Source organism: Rhopilema esculentum, unplaced genomic scaffold (assembly GCF_057945365.1).
Source record: "Rhopilema esculentum isolate cy_ngs unplaced genomic scaffold, ASM5794536v1 HiC_scaffold_37, whole genome shotgun sequence".
Taxonomy (NCBI): Eukaryota; Metazoa; Cnidaria; class Scyphozoa; order Rhizostomeae; family Rhizostomatidae; genus Rhopilema; species Rhopilema esculentum.
Window position 1 is genome coordinate 361,815 of NW_028300848.1, and position 21,017 is coordinate 382,831.

Sequence of the window (21,017 nt, forward strand, 5' to 3'; positions counted from 1 at the left end):
CCAATTTGTTATTAAATGAGAAGTGACTCTAAAATTGTGAAGGCAGAGGAAAATGCCCTAAACAGGTAGAGATGTCTCCTTTGTAAAGGGATCATTGCTAACAAGATTTTCAAAGTCTTGAATCCTGAGAATTGCAAAACAAGTAATTTGTTTGCATATTTTCCTCCAGCATTGGCAATGTGTTTGAATTTTTGTATTTTACTCAAATCCTTTTTTTTGGCTTTCTTCAGTTCAGCCTTCTGCAATGAAATTGGTCACTAAATACCACGAGACTTAATTCTGACAATTACTCCTTGCACATTGGTCATGAAAAGCCATTCTTCAGTGCCCAACATTGTTGTTTGCTTCCAAAGAATGATGACCATTTCCATCCATTGACTCTACTTGCGATTTAATTTTACAACATTGAGAGGACAGTACAAAGGAGTGGATAATATCTTGAACATTCCATTGCCATTACACAAAGAACACAATCACTGGACCAATAGTGGAGCCAATTTCATGTTCATTTTAAGGTTAGCATAAATTAGGTTTCAATGATTTTTATTCGCTAAATAAAATCTGGAGAGATGCAAGCCTAGAAACTGAAACTAAAAATCCTGGATGGATAGAGTTCTATGTATTCTGTTGTCATGTAAATATCTTGCTGCTCAGTATTCTTTGTCAGACCGTTAACTTTTCTTATTGCATAAACTTCATATTTCATTCTTCTAAGATGGGCTGGCTACCCCTAAGCAGAACCTGTTTCAAGTAGCCATGCATTAAAATCTTTATTACAAAGTCTCATAGTTTGCATCCTAAATTTATTGGATAACTTGAACATTTCTGAATCATTAAACTTCCCAAAAAATTTTAGGGATTATTTGTTTCATATCGAAATGACAACCACATCAGAAAAATACAATGTCCCTCAAGGCAGCAAGAATATTGTGATTTTAAACTGAACCCTTTCCCTTTATTTTTCACCCACGCCTCCCAATTTCCTGATTCCTAAACAGCCCCAGGCCACCCTACGCTAACACTAGAATATTCTTAGGTCCCGAATAAGCACCCCACCCTCACTTATATTTTTCAAAGAAATCTCCGCCCCCTGCTCTTATTAGGACCCCCTGCTTATTAAGTTTTCAATTTTTCTTGGAGAGCCCTTTAAAAAGTGTGAACAACTGAGGTTGAGTTTACCCAAATAAGGAATGAGCATCTTTCATTCTCAACAGTTTTAAGATTAGTAGCCTATTCTAGCAGATCTTTGATAGTAAGCTTTAGTGAGAAGTGTGCTTCACTGCGCTGAATTAGCAACCACTTGTCTAATTTTCATATGTGTCAAAATTTCCTTCAACTTGTCTGAGTAGTGCAGCCCGTGCTCTATTGCTGTCGGATATATTACACCTCCCCCCACTTATTTCTACGCCCTCCCTGTTTATTGAATTTTGAGAAATTTTCCAACCTAATCCCCCCCGCTTATTCGGGACCCTAAGAGCGGCCCAAAACATTGTATCGAGGCTGCATCAGCCACACCACCATTAACATTCAAAATGGCTGCAATGCTACGGAGCCTTGGCAAGTTCTCTGTTACCTGTCCTTCAAAGAATATCAGTCTTAAAATACTCGGCAGTACTGCTGGAAAATTATATACTGCGAGGATTAGTTCAGATGTTGCTCTGACCATTGCAGACTATGTAGAGCAGAAGAGAGAGCAGGCGAAGCTAGGAGGCGGCCAACGGAGGATTGACACACAGCACCAAAAAGTAAAATATTGTTATAGCTGTTGGCATTCTCTTGCCCATGAACAGCTTGTTTTGATGACTAGCTACTGCGAAATCCATTTTAAAAACTAGAGCCTGTTAAAGCAGTAAAAATCACAATAGAAAGTTTTCATTGTCTCTGCTAAAGCATTCTATTTGAGAAATCTATATTCTGAAACATGTCGCCTCTTACAATACAACAATTTGTTTTATTATAACGAGTTCATGTTTGATTTGCATATCAGGGAAAGCTTACAGCAAGGGAAAGAATTAGCTTGCTGTTGGATCCTGGATCATTTGTTGAGTATGACATGTTTATGGAGCACAACTGCACTGACTTTGGAATGGAAAACCAGAAGGTTTGTAATTAAAGGCTGATTGGTTGTTGTTCAGTTCTTGAAACAAAGCAAGTTGTTGAATATTGAAAAATCATCATCGAAACTTATATGTCTTTATATGTCTTACCTACTAATTTGTGTTTTCATTGTATGTTTTGGTGAGGAATTTGCTGACTTTACTTCATGTTTATGACTTAGACCACGTTCAGAATGACGTAATAAAGAACCCTTTGGTTGGATGTCCACTCTAATAATCAAAACATTAGCAGCTAAATTATTTGATTATTCTAAAACAGATTCCATAATATCAAAACGGAAAAAAACCACTGCAAAACACGATATAACAAAATTACAGTGAAGCACGTTCCCAGAAAGGGAACTCAAACAGAACAGTGCAATCAACAAACACATCACATGTATGTGACATAAACAGGCAACAGAATCAATTAAGTATCTAACAAAGCATAATTATAATAACTGAAGAATGCAAAACCTGTAATTACGGAACCTTGCAAAATTTTCATTAATTTCCTATTACTTTTAAATCTTAATTGAGGTATGGAATACCAGTAAATTAATATGTAAATTGTATTTTTTTTCTTTTAGTATATTGGAGACAGTGTTGTTACAGGTTATGGAAAAATAAATGGCAGGACAACATTTGTGTTTAGTCAGGTATACAACCTGTCTGTTTCCTACATGTTATGTCTTTTTAGTGTAGAGTTTCATAATTTAAAATATGAGAATTATATTGTCAATGAAAGATGGCAATCAAGAAACTTTTCATGGAAGAAAAAATTGGTTTTTTTAACATTTCAATGAGGTTTTCAGATCTATTAGATGCTGCGATCTATCTCAGGAAAATAGTAGAGCAGTGGAAATTATTGAAACAAACCACTTAGTAATGGCACTGGTTTTGTATTTCATCTAATTTTCTGGGAAGAGATTTCCATGAAATTAAGTGCTATCAAGGAATGTCTCACAAATCATATTTGTTTATAAACTTTAATTACAATGTATATATTAGCAAGAAGCTCGGTCATTGGAAAGGAAGAAAAAGCGAAAGGAACAGGAAGAAAACAAACAGATAGATAGGAGAGGAGAGGAGAAAATAGAATGAGAGGGGAAAGAGGAGGATACAAAAAAAGGAGAGATAGAAAAGAATGACAAAGAAAGAGAGGAGAGAAAAAAGAAGAAGGGAATGCGAAGAAAGATCAACATGGGACCTGTCATAAAATACAAAAAGTATTAAAAGTGGTTGATTATATGGCTGAAAATCATCTTGCTTGCCTAAACAGAATGACAAATTTTGAGTTATCATAGTCATTTGAAGTAGCAATATACTGCAATACAGAGAAATACTACAATATTTCCTTGTTTTTTTGCCTTGTCAAAACAAAGAAATGCTGCAATATTCAAATTTGGTAGGTTATCAACAGTTTTTTAAATGGGCTCATAAACTTCTTAGTATCCCTCAAGTATATTTAATGGCAATCATGTCTATGAGAAAACAATACACAGTAAGTTCATTAGAGAAATAACCTTTTGTTTGTAGGATTTCACAGTATTTGGTGGCAGCTTGTCAATGGTACATGCACAGAAGATCTGCAAGGTATAAACCAGCCATTTTTAACCTCCGGCCGGCCAAATACTTTTATGTCAAGAAAAATTAAATATTTGAAATTTGATTCAGTTCTTTTTCTCTTTAGTCAATGATAATATGTGTCCCATTGAGCACTTATTGGTTGGGGGTATCAAAATATGTAATAATTTATTCAATTAATTAAACTACCTATTGCAAAATATTTTGCTGCTTTGACAGAGTTACACAGAGTAAACAAATATTAAATCATGATTTTTAAAACACTATTACCATTGATGTATTTCACTATTTTCATTGAAAACCTCACCCATCTGTCCACTTTGTGCAGTCCCAGGAATATGGCCATAGGAAGCTGGGGAACTATTTTTGCTTAGCACTTCCAAGATTGAAATCTAGCCCAAAAACTAGAATCTAGCCCTCTGCACAATTCTATTTAAATGGTGTTTACATCCTCCACTCAGTTAATCCTTGCCTTCTATGTTCCCCTGCAATCAACAATATGGAACTTTGCTTAAGCATTGCAATGTTTCTGTGGCTGGTTGCTCACCTTGCCACTAGGCTTTTAAAATGCACTAGGTTTTACTGAAATTCACTGAAACTCCCCGCATTTCAATCTCAAAAGTTGTGACTCATATGAAATAAGTGCTGTATTTCCATATTTTGATTTCTTTGAATATGATAAAAGATTGCTACAATTTCTGCAAAATACTGAAGTTGAAAATGTTCTTCTATTTCCATTAAAACTTTTACAATCTAATTTTAGAAAATGAAACCCCAACTTTATAGAATTGCTATATCTTTTATCTTTAGTTGACCAAGTTGAAGTTTATACATTATTGCTAAACTATGTTGCATTTATTTCTCTCCTCTATTTTATTTTTTTCCATTCAAATGTGAAAAATGATTATGCACTGCTCCAAAAAGATTATTCTAAAGCTTCCCTTTCATAAAACTTTTTTAAAGCAAGACCCTTACTTTTTAATTTCAACATTAAAATAGATAAATCTATAAAACCTAGTGATAAAGGAAAAACATTTCCCTGGCCTGGCACTTAGAATACTGATTAACCCTTGGTGTAAACAATTTAAACTTCTGTATTGCTTTAATCATAGGTCAAGTACCATGCAGCTGAAACTTTGAAACTAAAACCTGTTTCCATTGACCCATGCATCTTTGAAACTGTAACAACTAACATTGTAGTCAACCTTGTAGACCCAAAGTAACATTGTCCTCATACAGTTCAAAGGAACAGCTAAGAAATATGAATTTGTAAGTGACAGTGTAAATAATTGTGAACTGAATTTTCCAGAACAGTATATGTTTATGTTATAAAAAAATCACCTCAATTATAGAATCACCTTCATTTATCGAAAAGTTATCATTAATTATATATCAATTTACTTCATTTCTTTAAAGATAATGGACAAGGCAATTACAGTTGGAGCTCCTGTCATTGGTCTAAATGACTCAGGTGGTGCAAGAATTCAAGAAGGCATCGAGTCCTTAGCTGGTTACGCCCACATTTTCCAGGTATAATATTGAAAATTTTCAGACCTGATAAATGACCAGGCTAAATGACCAGATAAGGTGATTATATGTCAAGGCCACTTGCTGTGTTAACAGGTCCATTTAAAGCCAGATTGGGCTTTTGATTAGTCTTCCAATTTCCAAGTCCCCAAGGGCCTATTCAAAGGTTATTCCATGAAAAAGAAGCTTTACATACTGTGGGCAAGGTGAACAGAATGTTATACGAGGCTATTTGGCTGAAGAAATCTGAATATATAAACATTATGTTCACAAAAAGTGAAGGTTGCTGAAAGCCAATAGTAGATTTAAAAGCAGTAGAATTTTTTAATTCTTCACATTGTCGAGGTGTGAGGATGGCTCAGTTGTTAGAGGCGCTTACTTCAGACCCAAGGGTCCGTGATTTGAGTCTCTGGCATGACCAGACTTTCACCCAGAGTGGGGAGAGTCGCCAGCTCTTTGTGATTCCAGGCGTAGGAATCATGAGGTGTGGTCACATCGAGAGGAAGGACCAAGACACTGCTCGATAAGCATAGCTTCTCAGTGTCCTAAAAACTACCTTCGAATGCTAGGTAGCAACAAATACAAATACATTGTCAAAGACATTGAGATATTTTGTGGAATATTGATAAATCTCTTACATAGTTCTGCTTCAGGTTATTTTAGAATCATTTACAATCTTGAAATTTTAGAGAAATACATTGGCTTCTGGAGTTGTTCCTCAGATATCACTCATCATGGGGCCATGTGCTGGCGGTGCAGTATATTCTCCAGCCATCACTGACTTTACATTCATGGTTAAGGTGAGTCACTATTTTTTGGTCTACTTTGTTAAAAATCGGTTTCATGATTTTTAAAGGAGTTGTTTTCACCATTAGAAATATCCCAGCAGTAATACTTGGCTTTATTTGCTTTTGAGCAAATATGCCATTCTATCCGTTTGTACTCCTTTAGCTCTAAACTCTCAGTCTCCTGTAATCTATTTGAAACTTGTTTTATATTTCCAGGATACATCATATCTTTTTATTACTGGTCCAGAAGTTGTCAAGGTAGGTTTAGCTCTTTCACATTAATACTTGACTTAAGTTTCATCGTAACATTGTTAAGTATTGCCTTGGCATTTCAATGATGACAGTCGCTTCTCCATTGCTATTTCCGTTAAGAGATCTTAGATATATATTTGTTGTATTGAAAGTAACTTGATTGAAATATGGAGGATCTCCAGATAGCATTTTAAAAAGATAGCATTTTGTAATATAATAAATATAGATGTTAGCACTATTGTGCAATATCAACGCAAGAAAACGCCCTGAAGAATACCTCAAGATAACGGTAAAGAATACCTCAGTTGTCATTATTTCTCAAGAATATGCATCCTCCGGCTTATTATATAGGCTATGTGCTCTCATACAAACTTATTCGATTTCTTTTAATGCCTAAATTGTGAATTCTGTAGACCGTCACAGGAGAAGATGTTACTCAGGAGGAGCTTGGTGGATCCAAAGTGCAGACCTCCAAATCTGGTATGTTGATTTTGAATGCAAATCCTTTTTGTCATTTCAGTCTTTTTTAACAATTATTGAAAGAAGAGCAGGAACGTTTTATAAATAGTTGAATAATACAGAATACTGTAATTCTTCGAATGTTGCCAGTTTCTGTTTTTGTCTCGTTTCTTGTTTTTATCGACTTCCATACCATGCTTCTGTCATATTGAGCAAAAATTAAAGCAATTTTGAAGAGTTATGCTCAAAACGTCGTACGTATCTCTCATTTTTTTGTTATTTAATTATTTCATTTTTTGCTCATTATTCATCGACGTACAAAACGCTGACGACATTGATTATCATGTTTCTGTCGATTGAAGACAAAGGGTTTCTGGTTTGAACTTTCATCAAAAATCGAATTTTAGTGTCTTCCATGGAAGTACTTTCTTGTTGGGGTCTTGTGCACTGGGTTTAGTCGTTCATGAGCAAGTGGATTTTGAAGGCAGTATTGAGAAATAAGTCTGAGAAATTTAAGGCAAAGTGCCATATGAGATGAATTTTTCAATTAAAATTGGATACGCTTTGCCCTTTTTGAAAGGTCTCTGAAATGTAGTAGCCCTATCATAATTACCATTGCGAATAGGATATTATCAAGTATTTAAGTATGCAATTATTGTCAGATGACTCCATCGTACATTCCCATAACGGGCTATCAAAGCAAAGATGTATGGACGATCTGTGCATTATTCGTACCATTATGACGTCACAAAATTTAGTGCTTCACAACAAGTCTTGAAAACCATCCCAGTTTTGTTCTGCCATATATAATGCTGCAGTGATTTATACATTCCTGATTTATACAAAGTCTAAACAAATATTTTTTTCTGTTTAATCTTAGAATAATGTTTCCACCTCGTTCATTCTTAGTGTTCCCCATGCCTTTTTACGCCAAAATCGTTATTCAAGAGATTTTTTTCTACAGTCTAACAAGACAACCATAAAGAATATGTAGAAAATGTTTTTTTTCGTCTTTACCCATCATATCGTCGAAACTATCTGTAAAGGCAATTTATCGTTATTTAAATATTGCAATGTTCAGTTCTTTATTTTCCTCCTAATGTTCGGCGGGAATTGCTTTTTACACGACGTTTTAGATTAATCCTCCCAGTAAGTTTAACTTCAAACAGACGGTTTTTCCAAACTATCAAGTTGTAAATTAAATCTTTTGATTATTTAAAGGCTTAATATACTGTCAATCGACTTATCAAACCTTTTCAGAGCCTTCGAAATGTTGCCAATGATAATTTACTTTTACATGGTATTTCTAACTGGCAAGAAAAGATCTAATATTTGCATCCTCAAGAAATTTGCAAAGCTCTATCGCCATGAATTTATCAAATATTATACCTTGCGAATATTTCCAACAGGTGTTGCTTCAGGTGCTTTCGATAATGATGTCGAAGCAATTTCCTCGTAAGTATTCTTACCACATCTTTACAAAATTGCAATATTGAAATACAGTAAATACATTAAGTATTTGATATAATACTGTAGACCTTTGCAAAATAATGTTTCGATTGTTTGTAATAATCTGAAGATCTCTTGATTACCTTGTCATGAAATTTTCCTTCTCAAAAAATCACCTTTCCTAGCCGTAGATGATATTTAGAATTTTGTGGTGATTGTAGTTTCAGCAAGAATTTATTTCACCATCAACAGCACTCTAAAAGTTTTACCTATTTTCTTTTGCCCCCTGTTATTTTTCTTCAAAAGATTGTTGGCAAAAATTTGATTATGGTCACAAATTGGCTAAACCAAAGAGCCAAGAATACTCACTATTCAATCTTTCAAGATATTTTTCAATCCGTCTCTGGATTTAAGCTTCCCATCAATTTTTTGGTAGTTACGCGAGGTTTTTGCTTTAAGGAGTGTCTTCAAACGACAAGGAAACAATAACATAGTTACCATCTTTCGTGTAATCTTGCAATTTATTAGTACAAATGGTGTGTTTAAATACTTTGAAAAATACTGTATTCTGATTATGAGGAATAGGTAAAACAGTATTATTGGGTGGTAATTATGATGAAGGGGTGTGAAGTCTGTTTTTTTCATATAAATTTTTAACAGTCGCATCACTTTTATAATTGAATTTGATGTGCAATCCGAATTATTAACCAATCTAGAAATGTATAGCATGCCTTCCCTTACCACAATGGTTTAACATGATTTTGTCGTATATGTAAAAACATGTAGAAAAAGCTTTCTTACGCCTTTTCTTCAATTATTTGCAGTGGACCATTGTGTGATTTCATCGTACTTTTTGTCAGCTAATATGCTCGTGTACATTATAGTATCTTTTCTTTTTTGTAGCATTCGTGACTTTTTCGACTATCTTCCCCTTTCAAACAAGGACCCTCCCCCAATTCGGAAGTGTGATGACCCAAGGTATGAAGTTTATTCGTTTTCTATTTTCTTCCCATAATGCAATATTTTCTTAGATGAACGTTTGGACTCAGCTAGCATTGGTTTTGTATGATTTTCGTCAGTCGGTTTTAAATTTCAACTCATTTTGAACATGCTACTGAAATAATTTTTGAAAGCCAGAGAAGGATCATGAAAGGGGCATTCTTATCAGCAGAGAAGGATCAGAATTGCAAAATTTTGTTTTGTCTCGCTGAAACATGTTCAGGCGAGTATCCTTATATTTCAAGGTCAGGTCACGTCTCGTATGGTCGTTTTTCTTAGCTTGTGATGTAATTTTTTAACAGTGTGCATGGTCAGCAACACACTTTTCAACAGAAATGCCGCTCTTGTTGCGAGTATTCGCTCTCTGGCATCAAACCATCACACTTTGTTAATGTTTCATCCATCTCACTATCTTAAACTAAAGTCTTTGAACAGAAGCGGCAAAGGATTCATTAACTTAGAATATTTTTTCACGCGTAGAGTTTTTAAGAAAGTAACGAATTGCTCGGTTGCAAGATGCTCGAATTGCAAAATGTGCCATTTATACGAGTTTTCAGAAATCCTGCTTTTTTGCCTCTGTTATTCCTACATGGGCTATGAGTAGCCATTATCCAAATAATCGCAACTCGCACAGCAACTTTTTGTCAAGAAGAATACTTTCTCATCTTTAAATAGGAATGCAAAAAATAGGCAATCCCGATCTTGGCACGTGACAGGCAAAAATATGTCGAACTTGGTTTTTAACTTCTTTTGCAAATATTGAAAAAGATGAATTCGATAACAATCAACTATCACAATAACATAAATGTTAAAGGCATTGAGTCATAATAAAATGGATTGGGTATACCCAAAGTGCCAAAATCCGCTGAGTCACAATTTTCATGACTGCGATGCTATTGGTTGACCTTGAACTGGTCACATGAACTCACCTCGTACTGATTAGCAAAATAATTCCCATCAATAGCAAGTTGTCAACATTGGATGACAATATCACATGAAACAGCAACGATCACGCCGAAACCAAATTATCCCCTATAGAGAAGGCCTATTTACCATGACTCAATGCCTTTAAAGAAAAGGAATTTGATGAAATTGAATACTTATGACTTATGAAATGGTTTTTTCTTAAATTTAGCAGAAAGTTCGAACTAGAACAGTTACTTCCTTATGAGAACGACAAAATTTGACCAGTACCAGTTGCAAGTAATTAAAGACCACACCAATTTCCTCGGCTATTTTTTCCCTTAATTTCCCTTATCTACGCTCTCTCCTCCTCCCTCTTTCAATTGAATTTACTCTTTCAGCCTGTTCGAACCGCCATAACTGGCTTTGTTTGCAAAGCCATTCCAAACTGCGACTGGACTCTCACACTTAAGCCCGGCAGAAACCGGACCTGTCTGTGATTCAGGCTTTTATTTTTTATCGCCACTTTCTGTTTCACAGATGAACTCGATTATAGCTATTATGCAAACACAAGTGGTCATTGGAACGATACAAATTCCACCTAATTAGAGCTTTCGTTTTCACATTAGCAAATACAGGTCATTAGAAAACAGGAAAACGGCCGGGTTGGCCGCAGTATCCGGTTCTCGGTTAGCCAACCATGGGCGTTTCAGTACAAATGCCCTTGTGTACTTAATAACTTGAGCGTCAGTTGTTCCCGGTCTTTTCCTATCTACTATAAAAAATCGACAACTAGCTGCGGCATTTTTTCTGAAATCATTCATGGATAAGTGTATTATTTGGTATTTGGCATACCCATTAAACATGTAGATTGTGATGTTGGACACATTTGTGAGTCGCATAAAACAAGCTGTTTCTGGCCTGGACTACATCAAGTGTACTGATATTTTATCGAATAGGAGCCATGTTGGAGAGAATAACTTTCCAATTTTTGTGTACATTTGTCAGCAAAAAGCAATTTGGAAAAAAGCCTGCGAGCATGTAAACATTGATATGGATTCAAAATGGAGCAAAGAGAGTCTTGAAGATCACTTATGTCATCATCAAAATGGAAATCACTTCTTTGGCTGTAGTACTAAAGGATCCTGCTTGCAGAGAATTCTTGTGGATGGGATTTTTGAAAAGTTTATTTTGCTGTTCATCGAGTTTGGGTATGATGTTAATGCCACGGATATCAGTGGGCTGGCTGCAATACATCATGCAATAAAACACGGGCTGCGGTTAACAACCGAAATCTTGATCGATTCTGGAGCAAGTCTTTCGAAGGAAGCAAAAATTTCTAGCTGGATTCATACAAAGCTTCCAGCGTTGTACCATTGCCTTTACACTTTGGATGTAAAAATGACAAAGCTTGTGCTCGAGAAGTCTGGTAATGAGATTTTGAAATACCACCAGTTAGATAAAAAGATTGACAATTGTCTGTACCTGCCAAAAAATATTCCTGTATTGGTGCAAGCATGCCTAAAGGAAATTGATAAATTTAACCCACTCTCCTTTGTTCTGATTATAATTGCCATGAAGTCATATAGTAACTCAAGCTTGAATACTAAGGTTATAGAAACAATGATCAGTACATGTCGGTTGATGGGAGGTGTTCTTTTACCATCGATTGATGAGGACGGTGAATGCCTGTGTCCAGATTCGCTTTTTGAGTTTTATAAAACGTCCTTAGAACAAATCAAAAGATCGGGTATTGGTGCTTGTCAAGGAATGTTTTTGTTTAGGCTGATAGAAGCATTGTTTCACTTGGATGATGTCCCTACGAAGTAAAAGAATTTGTAGAATATCCAATGCCAGGTTGAATACGATAGTACCCTTTGAGCTCCGCGGGATTTTCCAGGAGGGTGTTGTGGTATTCAATACGTCAGCTCTTGTTCCTATGGATTGTTTTGGCCGATCAGGTTTCTAAAAGATACAGCTGAGAGATATTGTGTCTACTTTACCATTGACAATCTTAGAATATTTCAATTTACATTGGACTAAAGCCATTAAAAAGAAAAACGTTTGTTGATTAATTTGTTACATTGCAGAAGAATACAATTTTATAAAGCAATCAGCTATCATTTGGCCTAGAGACATGGAAGTACCAGCACCTTGTGTCAAGTTTGAATTTTCAGTCCATGCATCGATCTTCTGTTGATCTTTGATGAAAGTTTCATGCTTAATTGTTTTGGTCTTGTCTCTAACTTTGTTAAAATCGACGTTGTTAACCACATCTAGACTTTGATTGAGTATCTGTTTAGAATTAGCCTAAACAGATAAGATATTCGCCTAAACATGTGGACATACATGAAGTGAAGTTTCATGTCACAGATTTGGTTATAATTTTGGAAATTTCTAGTGATTGCGTAATAGTAGCCAATAACATATCTATTTCTCCCTAAGATCCTAAGAAACGGTTAAATGAGATATAGCAATCAATGTACCGAAAGGTCTTGTATTGAGGCTCGGTTACATCAGATCAATCCATATTTCTATTGAGCCTTCTTGGTATATAGACTTTTTCCAGGAGCGTAGTTCTTTCATCCTATTATCAACTTATAGCCTATATAGCCTATTATCAACTTAATCCCGATGTTTAACTACTATTTATCTAAAAGCTGTTTGTAAACCTCTTCGTATTTCTTCCGGTTTCATGTATTTATTCTGTTTTTATGCTGTTGGCGTTTGTTCTTTCTGTCTTTATGCTGTTAAATCAATTTAGCTGCTTTGTTGATTGCTCTCAAAAGCCTCCGCAGTTCATTCTCCAGCCTGTGTCTGCTTTCTGTACTAGTTAAAGCGCGCTTAAAAGCGGGTGTTTCCTTTTTGGGTTCGATTTTTTTGTGTACGAACACGTTGATCCAAATGGAATCGTACACTAGCTAGTTTTAATGTACTGAATTTAGTTGGAACCGCATTGTTTTAACAGTCTTATTGTCCATGATTCGAAAAATAAGAAACAGTTCTAAAATTTCAGTGTTCAAAAATAAACTAAAGGAGTTTATCCCCACCTAGCTTACTCTATTACAATGTATGCAATAATTACTCTTAATTTTCAACTCTTTTGTAAAGTCTACAGCCGTTAATTTATATCATATTTCTTTTAAAGCTGATAGGAATTTGTGGATAAGAAGTAAAATCATATCATATGATCAAGTGTTGCCCATTTTCCCTAGATATCAGCTTTCTATAAAAGAAGAAACTCCTGTTTGTGTTCTCATTATAGAATATTGATGTGTCTTCTAGGGATCGACTGTGCACACATTTAGATCATATTGTACCATTGGATTCAAAAAAAGCATACGACATGAGAGATGTTATTTATGCAGTAGGTGATTTAGTGTTTTTTGGCTCTCAATTTTTATCTATTTTACAACTACATAAATGTTAAACTGTTCCCCTTCCTTTATTGATTCGCAAAAAGTCTATAGCACAGATCATACTTTATTACCCCTTATTGAATACCTGAAAATGTCTGGATGAGAAGGATGTTGCTGGTGTAGTGCTTTTGGACTTATCAAAAGGATTTGATTATCTAACTAATAAACTTCTTCTAGCCAAATCGAAAACTTATGGCTCCAGCGACAATGTAATGGAATTTATATATAGTTTTATAGTTTTCTAGATAGAAGAGTACAACGAGTAATAATATTTCCAGATTTTAGTGATCGGATGGAAACAAAGCAGGGAGTCCCTCAAGGATCAATCTTAGGCGCATTGCTTTTCAGTATTTACATAAGCGACACTTCTTCATTTGAAAAAAAGCGATCAGTGAAACTATGCATATTTGTTTATCACGTACTGATATCAATGAAATAACTGACGACTTTAAGAATCAGAAGTAGCTTTACTTGCTAAATGGTTTTGTGAACATTTTATGGCGCTCAACGGTGATAAAAGCACACGTTTAATTTTTGAAGCCAATCGATTCAAGTAGAAGAATCTAAAATTCAAAGAAATGGTTTCACTGTAAAAAAGTGAGAATTTTAAATTATTAGGAGTAACCTTGGACCATCAGCTTTGGTTTTAAGAACATGGTAAAAATTTTTGTAAAGGAGCCGAGGAAAAGGTAAACGCTCTAGCCAGGATTGCTTTATATATAAGAAAAATATTTTAAATAAAAAGGTTATTTTCCTCTTATTGTTATTATTTTTGTTATTTTCCTCTTATTTGGATGTTTTGCCATAGGAAAAATAGTAAACGAATAAAATCAAAGTCATGACGGGGCAATGAGAATAGTTCATGATTATTATCAATCAACTTTTGAACAACTTTTGATAAAGAATAAAACAATAACTTCTCACTAGAACGGTTTAAATTCACCTTTATATGAACAAAATATTTTCTATAATTGAAAACCCATATAAATTGATAAACTCCCAATTTAAAACAGCGGAGCTACATATAATGGATTTGAATTACAAAATATATGGATTTAATACCGTTTTATATAGATGTTGCCAAATATAGAACTCAATTCCAAACGAAATAAAATACTCCCCAACTTAACAAACTTTCTAGCAAAAGATCTCAGAATTTTATCGTCCAATTTTGCTTGTGACCTTTGCAGAGAATACATATACAACATCGGTTATATTTGACTTATTTTATTTTTAGCCATGGTAATTTAAAGATAATGGCTGGCTTTAATCGGCTTAAGTATAGCTAGAGATTGTGCCAACTTCAGATAAAGAAAACAATTTGAATACGATAAGAATTGCCTTGAGCGTATGAAGTGACATTTTTGGACAAATCGCTTTAGAAAAAATTTTGGCAAAGTTCTTATGCTTCCTTTTGCAACCATGTTGATTGTGATATCCAGATTAAAAAGTCTGTCAAACAGGGGAAGGAGCATTCATAAGAAAATTTCTGTTGAAGCATCAAAAGAAGGGATATTCAAAATTGAACTGAACCGTAAATAAGATTGCTTAATGAAAAAATGGTTATTTGATACTGATATTAAAAATTCCATATGAATAATGCATGTTTAATTGGAAGAATTGACGATTCAGCTCTTTTAAAGAAGATTGAATTTATATTGAGTAACCGTTCAACCGTGCGGACATCGAATCCAATTATTTTTTGCTCTTTTAATCTGTTTTTTTTTCAAGCCAAAGTGATATTAGTTTTATCATTTTGAATTTGTTTAATCAAAGATGGTTAACACTGCCAGCTTGAAAAGATATTTTGACATGATGAATTTATAGGGAGTTTATTTTGATTCATCTGACATCTTGATGTTTCAAGTGATCCAACCACTGGTGTTTATTTGCTGGAGAACAGATCATTTTATGGTTCATTTTGCGGAGTGGCATTTTCATCTTTGGTCTTTTTTTGTCTGACCAGAAAATCGTTATATTTTATGACGCCAAAATATATTTTAGCAACGCTAAAACCTCTGACAGTTTTTGTAATGAATTGAATAATCAATGAACAGTTGCATGATTTTTGCTTATCATCAAGAAAACCTTAATTTTTGTCTTTCTGCCTTGAACTTTGATTATTGTTAAACAGCTCTTGGTAATTTCTGCATTTTACAAAATTCGTCTTTTTTCAGATTGCAGATGAGCGAGAATTTTTCGAGGTGATGCCAAACTTTGCAAAAAATATCATGATTGGTTTTTGTAGACTGAACGGGCGTACTGTGGGAGTCGTTGGCAATCAACCACTTGAAGCTGCAGGTTTCAACCTTGACATTTTTTGTTGACCATCAATCTTGCATGTTTTGTACACCTATAAAAAAGGCTCTTTGCTGCAAAATTTTCGGATAAACATGTTCGTATTTTGTTTTCGTGGAACGCCTCCTGCCTATGTCTTAATCAAAAGGCTATTTCATAAAGGATTTATTGAAGTATGTCCGTTAAATCTGTGTCCTGCTTATTTTTTAATTACGTCGTTTGAGAAAGAGGGTCAAGGACAGAAAATTCGAGAGTTCCGATATAAGGAGAAATTTCGTGTAAATCAAAAGATGCTTCTTTGTCTGATGAATTATGGAAGCCCGAAAAATATATCATAGTCAGAAAAATATAGCTGTTAAAAACTTACTAACAGCATTTAAAATTTTATAAAGCAAAATTTTGATATTAAAGATGAAGACAAAAAGATTTAGTCAACAGAAGTCAGGCACTAAGATGAACCTCAAAGGAATCACTTGATACCTTAAAGAGCACTTGTACCCTGCACAAGTTGTAACAGTTATATACAGCGTTTCTGTATCAAGAATCTGATTGTGTTTATCAGATCCTTCCATTATGTACAATGTTATCCTTCATTTAACACAAGATTTTTTTGGCAAAGCAACGCAGCCCTATGTGTGAAGTTAAAGTAACATTTGAGTACTTGATTTGTCTTGATTAAGAGGTTTTAGCAGTAATGTCCAGTGAATCTCATTGTGATATGATGCCTGCATTTCAATTTGATTCAGTGTCGCCATTTTCTCTTTCCCAGGTTGCCTTGATATTGATGCTTCTGTTAAAGCCGCAAGATTCGTTCGATTCCTTGATGCATTCAATATTCCAATCGTCACTTTTGTCGATGTCCCAGGATTTCTACCAGGTAAATACGGTTCCACGTTTAATCGAATTTTGCACATACAGTTGAACAATCAGTCAAAAATAAGATTGTTTAAAAATTTTGAGAGGTGAAACTGGCCGGACCTGATCTTAAATTCTTTATTCCAGGATGCAGGCTAGACTCTTTGCTTATCAATTTCTACCCGCATGTACTCTTTTGGATTTCAGTGCTAAATTTAGTGCAGTGTAAATAGCTTTATTGGCATTGTTGATAATGTATAGATACCAATATGACAGGTTCTCTAAAATACAGACATATACCCATGGAACGTCATTCTGATTCCAATTTACAAAAGTGACACTTGAGAACAACTTCATTAAATGTATGCTTCATAGTGTCTTTTTCCTTGCAATTTCAAGAGCATAGTTTCCTTTTTTTGGTTTATTTTTGCTGCTAGCAGTATTCACAAAATCATAGCTTACTTCCGCTTAACATTCATGTTTCAATTCATTTTCTAGGAATAAACCAAGAGCATTATGGGATCATTCGTCATGGTGCTAAGCTTTTATACGCATATGCCGAAGCAACTGTCCCAAAAATAACTTTCATAACAAGAAAGGTGAATATTTCTTTTCATGGGCACCAGATTTGAGACATGGTAATCAAAGTCTTTAAGTATAGATGAAGTTTCTTTTCAAATGATGCAAATGAGCAGAAACAAAGATTGAAGTAGACTTTTCACCCGAATCTCCGCAGACTATAAAACATCGGATATTTAACAAAAACTGAATCGAAATATTTATGAACTTGTGGACCAAAATTAAGGTTAATTGCGACTGTCAATTGATAATGTCATTAACAGATGTAACACTGAAAGTTCATTTTTGATTAAATCAATTAATAGCAGTTTTGTTTTTACAGATAAATTAATATGGTACATAATACATCGTTCACGTTTGCTGAAAGCTATTTGCTCACGAAGATATAATGTTTACTTTTACTATTATACAATTTGCTATAAATTTAGTCCTGATATATATTCAAATTCTTGAATTATTCCATGTAGGCCTACGGAGGAGCTTATGACGTCATGAGTTCAAAGCATCTCAGAGGTGATACAAATTACGCTTGGCCAACGGCCGAGGTGGCTGTCATGGGTGCTAAGGTATGTTAAAAAAGGGTATTCAATCTTGTGCTTTCTTATAACCCAGGATAATTATTATAACAAAAAGTGGTAACAGCGGACAATAACAAAGTCGTTAATGAAAACACTGTAAAGTTAGATTTTAGCATCTTTTTCAAGATGGCTCAATTAAGAGGACTCCTCTGATGGATAGGGACGGCAAAGGCTTTCTGAGGCCTTAAGCCTGATAAGACTGATACTCCTGCTGATAGAGCGAGACACGACCTGCGATCCTTTCCGAAATCTCTAATTTTCTACATAGCCCTGAAAATGCATTAAAAACTCAGCATAATTTATGCGATTAACAATAACCCTATGATTGAATTTTTCCCTGCCTGCCGCTGGGCTTCAAGAGTGAAAACAGCTTATAATTGCAATGAAGCATTCTCAATACCCCCCCCATAATATTCAAAGCGCCGCCTCTTAAACTTTATAATTTTACATTCTTTTTGTAATTTTTTTTTTTTGAAACAAGAAACCTGAAACATTGATTTGTGAATCTTCATGCTCTAATGTATTTTCGTTTCTTTTCGAAGGGTGCTGTTTCAATTTTGTATCGAGGAAAAGACAATATAGGTAGGAAATGCCAAAAAGGCAACTTTTTCCTAATTTGACCAGTTTCTACTTCTTCCATCTGTTACTATTTTTGCACAATATATCACCATATTCCTTAGATATTCCAAGAAAAATTCTTTCATCGCCAATCATGCCTGGTTTGTAATCATGGCAATTGATTTTCAACCGGTTTCATACCTCAAAACGATGCGTCGATTGTCACATTGCTATCATTCATTTAAAAGAAGGGGCTGCGAAACAGAATCAAGTTCCACAATTCGATATTTATATCTCTAATAATTGATAATTAATATATCTCTAATAATTGATATCTCTGATAATTAGATGCTATTTTAGGACGTCTTACATTAAACGTTTAAGAGCTAGTCTATGACATCTTGATTCCACTTGTCTGAAGTTAGAAAACCCTTGAAAATGTTCAAAGTGTATTTTTACTCTTGCCACGTCGCACCACAGCTTTGAAATTGTCCACACTGTCAGGCTATTGCAGCCGCATCTTCGTCGGTGTTCATTAATGGAGATAAATTCTGGGTGGGCGTACCTAGCAGACAAAGTTATTGTTTTAAGCCTATGGCAATTCAGAAATCCAACAATTCCCATTAAAGAACACTTAGATTCATATTCATATTTATAAGCGTCAGACAAATTAAGCAAATACGTTTTCTATCCACATTGTTGTCATTTCTTATTCAATTTGATGTAAAAGTAACTACGCGCATATAAATATTAAGATTTCTAACAAAAATGTTTATCAGTACAAGAAGGTATCTATATGATTCAGGTATCGATATGTTCGTTTTTTTAAAAAAGATTCATCAATTTTGAAATAGAAGGGACGTTTTTCAGATTGTTGCTAATGCATAGCGCTGTACAGGGAATTTTGCTTAAATGCTTTGAGGTTATACGAAAGCATTTTGTTTATCGTGCAGAAGAGCGCACTTTCATTCTTTCTTTCATTTTATTTTCAACAGAATCTTATGAGAAGGATTATACAGAAAGATTTGCCAACCCATTCCCGGCGGCAGCACGTGGTGAGTTTTCTGTTTCTGTCATTCTGTCTGTTCGACACACACACTTGGTACATGATTACGTCACACAGTATGCAAGTTCGTTTTTATAGCCATAGTGTTTACAGGATGCCCAAAGAAAATGTAGCCCTTAGGTTTTTGCCTAGGAGGGTTTTGATCTCATTCAGTACGTTATTCTAGTCTTTTCATAAAAAAAGAGGCACTTTAATGAATTTCTGAGAAGAGAATTCCCAAATTTAATGTAATTTGGCTATTGGTCAACATTAACTGAAGAATCCAGGGTGCGCCAAAATGTAAAGTGAAAACAAATTTAAAGTCATTTGGCAAGCAGAGTCATCTTTTCATCTGATTATTTGGAATCTGTCTGCACCAAAATAAAGGAGCCCGACTTGTGTACAATGCCTGCCAAAAGTCTTGGAACACTGACATCAATTTCCAAGGTCAAAACCAATCATCCCCCTCTCCCCCACGGAACAATGTTGGCTTACTATCAAACGGATTAGGATTTTAGGAAGCACTTTCTTTTGCGCTTTTTTATGATATTTCTCTAAATCATCAACATTGTTTTAGGGGGAAGGGGGCGGAAGTAGCAAATTTTTTTCATGAAAGGAATGAAAGATATCAAATGCAGCGTAAATTGGTGGGTGTTCAAAGTACTTTTGGCAGGCATTGTAGATATAAAGAGTGAAAAGTCTTCTCTCTTAGACTCTCCATTTGAGGAGGAGCTAAGCCGTCGCAGAATTTTAAAAAAACGAGGAAGAAATCAAACGTGCCATTTTTCCTCTCACGCTATTTTCGACCCGGATTTTGATATAAGTTTCAGCACGTTTATACTATGGAAAATCGGACGATATGTACATCCCTGTGAAATATTACCGCTTTCCTGGGCTATCTTCAAATTTTAGGGTACCAATGGACTTGCTACATGTCTCTCCCTCTATTTAGTAAATAGAGAGAGAGAGATTTGTAGCAAGTCCAGTGTACCAAAGACTCTTTTGGTATATATGACTGTCTCCTTTTCTGGCTTCCTGGGTTAACAAGATACGAAAAGTTTAACCTTTAAAGATTAGATGAAAAATGGGACTGCTATTTCAATATTTAGGTTTTTTGAAAAGATTGTAATTAGCTCCAAGTACTACAAGAATAAAGGGACTTTCATCATAAAATGGTTTCGTGAATATTTCTTGATTTTAATTCGGGGAATCTTTTTTAGGCTACGTCGATGAAATTATTGCTCCACGAGACACGCGCAAAATTATTATTGACGATTTAGAATTACTGGAGACGAAGAAGCTTTCAAACCCGTGGAAAAAGCATGGCAACATTCCACTTTAATACATTTCGCTTTTCAATGTGCCCCAATTTGCTGTCTGTCAAACTCGCCTGTTAGTTGCGTGATGTCCTTACGCAAAATTTCAAGTCTTTCAAAATGATAATATCTCGCTGGAAATGCAAGTATTCAACTAATGTGCAAAATTTTATATTTATTTGAATAAAAAATGCTTTTTAAAAAGTTTATTGAGAAAGTTTTTTGCGTTGGCACTTGTTTAAACACGTCCTTGTGTTTTCATATGCAATAATAATTGCATTTTGCCACTAGAGTTGCTTACGGTTTTTC

At 34.7% G+C, this 21,017-nt stretch overlaps 1 protein-coding gene across 1 annotated transcript; it reads left to right on the forward strand.

Moving 5' to 3' along the window:
• Window positions 1-1,512: 1,512 nt before the first annotated feature.
• On the forward strand, window positions 1,513-20,917 carry LOC148957108 (propionyl-CoA carboxylase beta chain, mitochondrial-like). Its single transcript, XM_089115811.1, has 18 exons — window positions 1,513-1,745; window positions 1,988-2,101; window positions 2,687-2,755; window positions 3,636-3,692; window positions 5,100-5,213; window positions 5,900-6,010; window positions 6,215-6,256; window positions 6,664-6,730; window positions 8,119-8,164; window positions 9,062-9,136; window positions 13,346-13,427; window positions 15,657-15,780; window positions 16,547-16,654; window positions 17,131-17,231; window positions 17,679-17,777; window positions 18,332-18,371; window positions 19,343-19,402; window positions 20,613-20,917. Exons 1-18 carry the CDS (start codon window positions 1,533-1,535, stop codon window positions 20,732-20,734), a joined length of 1,644 nt encoding a protein of 547 aa, XP_088971937.1. The 5' UTR covers window positions 1,513-1,532; the 3' UTR covers window positions 20,735-20,917.
• Window positions 20,918-21,017: the final 100 nt, after the last annotated feature.